The following is a 4,891-nucleotide window of genomic DNA, read 5'->3' on the forward strand; positions in this document are numbered from 1 at the left end:
AGAAGTGAAATAAAGGAGTGTGAATTTGAAGCACAACAGTGAGAGTTATATGGGAGAGTATAGAGAAGGGGAAACTAAGGCAGGGATTTTATAACCAACTTACAAATTATAATCTCAATAACTTAAAAAATGATATCAATTTCAGGAGAGCTTGACAAGTAGATGAACAGACACACAAAAGTAGGAAAAAAAGAAAAAAGAAAAAAGTAGCTAATTAACATCAACTAAAATTCACTGAAGTCATGTGATACCAAAACACTAGAGATGAAGTCGTATGACTGCTCTTCTTTCTGCATCTCCTAATTCCACTCATTTGAAAAAACATGACATGAAAGCTTCTTTTGGAACTAAGTTTTCCTAGTTTTACCTTTTCATTATATTTATGCGAAATATTTTGATCAAATTTTTCTCTTCCTCCAACTCCTCACAGATCCTCCCCACCTCCCTACCCACGCAACTTATTTATCTTTCCCTCTTTATCTTATCTCTCAAGAAAAAAGAAAAGCAAACAAAAAAGAACAATAAGAAAATATTACAAAAACAATGTTTAAACTATATAAAAATATACATGGAGTCCCATTTTGTGTTGTTTAATTACTTCGAAGCATGGTACTTCACTAACATGTGGTCAGTATGCTTTGTGTTGCTCCTCTGAGGAAAAGTGATATTCTCTTGCAAACAGCTTCTTGGTTAGGTATGAGACTTTATACCTACTTCCCCTTCTCTGTGCTTGAATTCTGTGTGGTTTGATTTTGTGCAAGCCCTGTGTCTGCTGTTTATCTTCTGAGTTCATATATGTATCTGCTGTTTTATGTCTGGAAAAAATTGCTTTCATGTATTTACCTACCAGTTCTGGTTCTTATTTCCCTTTCTCTGTCACATATCAGATAAAACATAAAATGGGTGTTTGAGTTGTGAAGTGGCTTATTTTTCTTAATATATTCTTCCAATGTGCCATCCATTTTCTTGCAAACAATATAGTTTTATTCTTATTTATGACTACATAAATGTCTATGACATCTTTAATTTCTTTTAGAATTTTGAAAGCATCAATAAACAACACTAATTCATTGCATTATTTTATTAAGAGATTTTATGTATAAAATACAATTCTCTTTAATTTACAGGTGGTTATTTGCAATGCAGGGGACATGACAGATATAAAAAGAAAAGTAACATACTCTAACACCCAAAATAACGGTAGTTATGGAGAATTGCATTAACTCATTGCAGATAATATATATACTCTAGCCTTTGCAATGATTTTGATTTTTTACACTTTATAGTAATTTTGATAAAAATGTAATGATTTTTTTTATTTTTCATCTGAAACCATTATCAATTTCTTCCACAATTCCCTCATGGCATTTTTCATGTCTTTGTTCCTAAAAGTATAAATCATAGGATTGAGTAAGGGAGACAGCATAGTATAAAATAATGCTATCATTTTGTCAAATGAGGAGCCAGTGTGAGGCCTTGCATATATAAATATACATGGAGCAAAGAACAAAACCACCACTGCAATATGGGATCCACAAGTAGACAGAGCTTTCCATCGCCCTTCAGAACTGTGGAATCTCAGAGAGAGCAAGATAAAACCATATGAGACAAATAACAAGAAAAAGACTAAGATGCAGATAAACCCACTGTTGGCAACCACCAAAATGCTAAAGATATGAGTGTCAGTGCAAGCAAGCTTCAGTAAGGGGAACAAGTCACACATGAAGTGGTCAATGACATTGGGTCCACAGAAGGGCAGCTGCAAAGTGAAGATAATTTGTACAGTAGAATGTAAGAATCCTCCTGCCCAGGCTACCCCCACCAGAGTAACACAGAGCCTCCATGTCATAATAGAAGAGTAGTGTAAGGGCTTGCAAATGGCCACATAACGATCATAGGCCATGGCTGTAAGGACAATCATCTCAGCCCCACCAAAGAAGTGTGCAGCAAACAGTTGTATCATGCATCCTTCAAAGGAGATAATTTTTCTCTTGTAGAGAGAATCCACAGTCATCTTTGGTGTCATGGCAGAAGAGAAGCTTGCATCCAGGAATGATAGGAAAACCAGAAAGAAATACATGGGTGAGTTCAACAATTTAGGGCTGCAGACAATAGTTACCACAATCATCATGTTGCTTCCAAAAGTTGCAATGTAAACAAGGAAACATATGATGAACATTAATATTTGAATATTTGGATTCTGTGAAAGTCCCAGAAAGACAAACTCAGTCACAAAACTCTGGTTCTGCATGGCTTCTATGGAAAAGGTGAATGCTCAATAGAGAGCATGTAATTTGTTAACAGTGGTAAACATTTGCTTCAATCAAGTTTACAATTTTGTAGACACCAACAATTTATAAAGGCCAGTCCCAAAATGTATCTCAGTGCTTTGATCTCACTAATACAAAAAAACAGGATAATTTTCAGTATGATAGTTGAAAATCAACCACATTGAGGCAGAGATAAATTATTCAATAATTAAAATGTAGAGCTCTCCATACATGGAAAAGGAAATAGCTACATGTGGTTAAGAAGAAATGTACAGGTGTAATGTAAGTGGTTAGCTCCTAAGATTATAATTATATGTCAGACTTGAAAGTTTAGCAATGTTTCTTTTAGCAATTGCACCATTACATTGCTATTAAGTAACTAGTAAAATGCTTTACCCACAGATTTTCCATTCATTTCCACCAACTATAAATTCCAAAACCTTTCATAAATAATCTCCAAGAAACAGGAGGATAAAACAAACTTCAAATGATCATAGCTTAAGCAAATACCTATTTATCATAAAGGAAAGTATACCAATACATGATGCAGGGTCTGGCTAGCCCAGCCAAAGGCTAAAGCTGGAAAGAAAATGGAGAGAAATGAGTCAGAAAACCAGCTTCTGACTCTTGCAAACCCACCCAATGTAGAATTTGCTGTTTGCTATGTGTCATGAAGCACATTACTTAAGGTTCTAAAAGCTCCAGGTGATATTTCTGTGTTTGAACTTGCTAATGATGTCTCTCAATTGGTACTTAAGAGAACAGCAAATCATGTCATGAATGCAGTCAGAGTATCAGAAGATACTGCTAAGGTGTGAGATGGATGACACTCTACTCCTACTTCCATCTGTACATCCTCCAACAGTGTCTAAAATTTTCCTAGTCTTCTTATATGTTAAAAAATAAAAAAAGGATTTGGACAGTCACAGTGATTAAATACACACATTGTAATATGCAGTACACATTTATTTTTGAAATTATAATATAATTACATTTTCCCTTACTTCTCTTCATTCTAAACTCTCCCATATACCATTCCTTACTGTCTTTCATATTCATGTCTTTCCTTTATGTTCTGTGTTATTACATGACTCTTTGTAGATGGATATACATATATTCTTTCATAAATTCACACACATACACAGATGCTTATAATTTTTTCAGTCTGGGTAATGCATATATGTTTTCAGGGATGAGCGTTTGGTATTGGACAACATATTTGTGTGCTTTTCCCTAGGGAAAACTATTTCTCCCAATCTCACCATTCTCTACTTGTCTGTAGTTCTTGTGTGGGATCAATGACTTTTGGATTTTATCCCTGTCCATGCTGGCACATGTCTTTTGGAGTCACCCTTTTTCAGATCAAGTTTAGGTGACCTTGTTGGAAGAATTTATGTATAAATATTAGATGTTACTAGGAAACATAGTCATCCAACTCTATGAAACTCAGATCTTACAATCTTTTCACCTATTCTTAAAATTTTTCCTTAAGCCTGAGGTATGTGAATGTTTTGTAGCTGTGTCTCTCTGGACTGGACTCCACAGCTCTGTATCGCCTTTAGTTGTAGCTTTCTCTATTGGTCCCTGTCTTTTGAAAAGAGAAGTTTGATAAGGAATGAAGGATACTTTACTAAACCAGCACTAACAAAAACCTAAACATGTGTCCTTTGCCCACAAATAAGTGTATGACACTCCCTCAGACTTCCTGCTCTATATAACTTCATTATATCAAGAAGATGAAATTGAGACAGTAAAAGGAAGACAAAACATATGTTAATTGAATAATTCTTATCACCTATACCCTTGGGAAGTTTACTCAATTAAATCATTCAAAATAAAAGTTAATTTAAAAAAATATCTAGTTTGTACTATCAAATATTCAGCAATGTCTGCTTGCTCATGTAGTATTCATTGCCACAGAACAAACTAAGGTACTTCTGTATCCTGTGACAGAAAATGGGCACAGTAACACAGATCAAGCTCAGAGGCCTGCGAATGTCCTTATTGTAACCACATTTTAGAAAACATGTATCAATGATGATAGACAATACTTATGTCAGTGTGACTTTTAAGCAGCAGCTACATAAAAAAAGTAAAAATTTATAAGAATAGTAATAAAATGTGTCCATTTAAAATTATTCAAATTTCAATTATAACCCTTAAAATGGCAACAAAATTTGCTCATGCATTTAATTATTTTATGGAGTGTATGAGTAGTAGTCCTGAAAGTATAAACATATTTGGAAACTTTATATTAATAATCTCATCCCTAAAAATGTTATAAAGGTGACATGAGACATGTAAATGATATAAAATGATACATTACAGATACTAACAAAAGAGAGAGTTGTCTAAAATAAGCATAGATAGATACTTACATGAATCAAATATTTATTGTTCACCCATCTAGTGGCTGATCGAAGAAGAGGCAGACTCCCTTGGTTAAGTACTGAGCTGAACTCAAGAAAGCCAGTAACAGAGAGGGAGGACTGATGATCAAAGGGATGAAGACTGGGCTGGTTTAACCCCCAGAAACAGCTGACCAGACAAAGGTTAACTCTTGAATCCCAGGCATTAGCCTGGGAAGCCAGCATGGGACTGATCAAGACCCCCTGAATCTG

At 34.6% G+C, this 4,891-nt stretch overlaps 1 protein-coding gene across 1 annotated transcript; it reads right to left on the bottom strand.

The window, feature by feature from the left end:
• Positions 1 to 1,315: 1,315 nt before the first annotated feature.
• On the bottom strand, positions 1,316 to 2,257 carry LOC101833370 (olfactory receptor 4C15-like). Its single transcript, XM_005064979.2, has one exon. The coding sequence runs from the start codon at positions 2,249 to 2,251 to the stop codon at positions 1,316 to 1,318; it is 936 nt and encodes a 311-aa protein (XP_005065036.1). The 5' UTR covers positions 2,252 to 2,257.
• Between the last annotated feature and the right edge of the window lie 2,634 nt (positions 2,258 to 4,891).

Source organism: Mesocricetus auratus, unplaced genomic scaffold (genome assembly GCF_017639785.1).
Source record: "Mesocricetus auratus isolate SY011 unplaced genomic scaffold, BCM_Maur_2.0 Super-Scaffold_100004, whole genome shotgun sequence".
Taxonomy (NCBI): Eukaryota; Metazoa; Chordata; class Mammalia; order Rodentia; family Cricetidae; genus Mesocricetus; species Mesocricetus auratus.

Excerpts from the sequence above, each read along its gene's own strand:
- LOC101833370 (XM_005064979.2), bottom strand. The coding sequence starts at position 2,251 with ATGCAGAACCAGAGTTTTGTGACTGAGTTTGTCTTTCTGGGACTTTCA.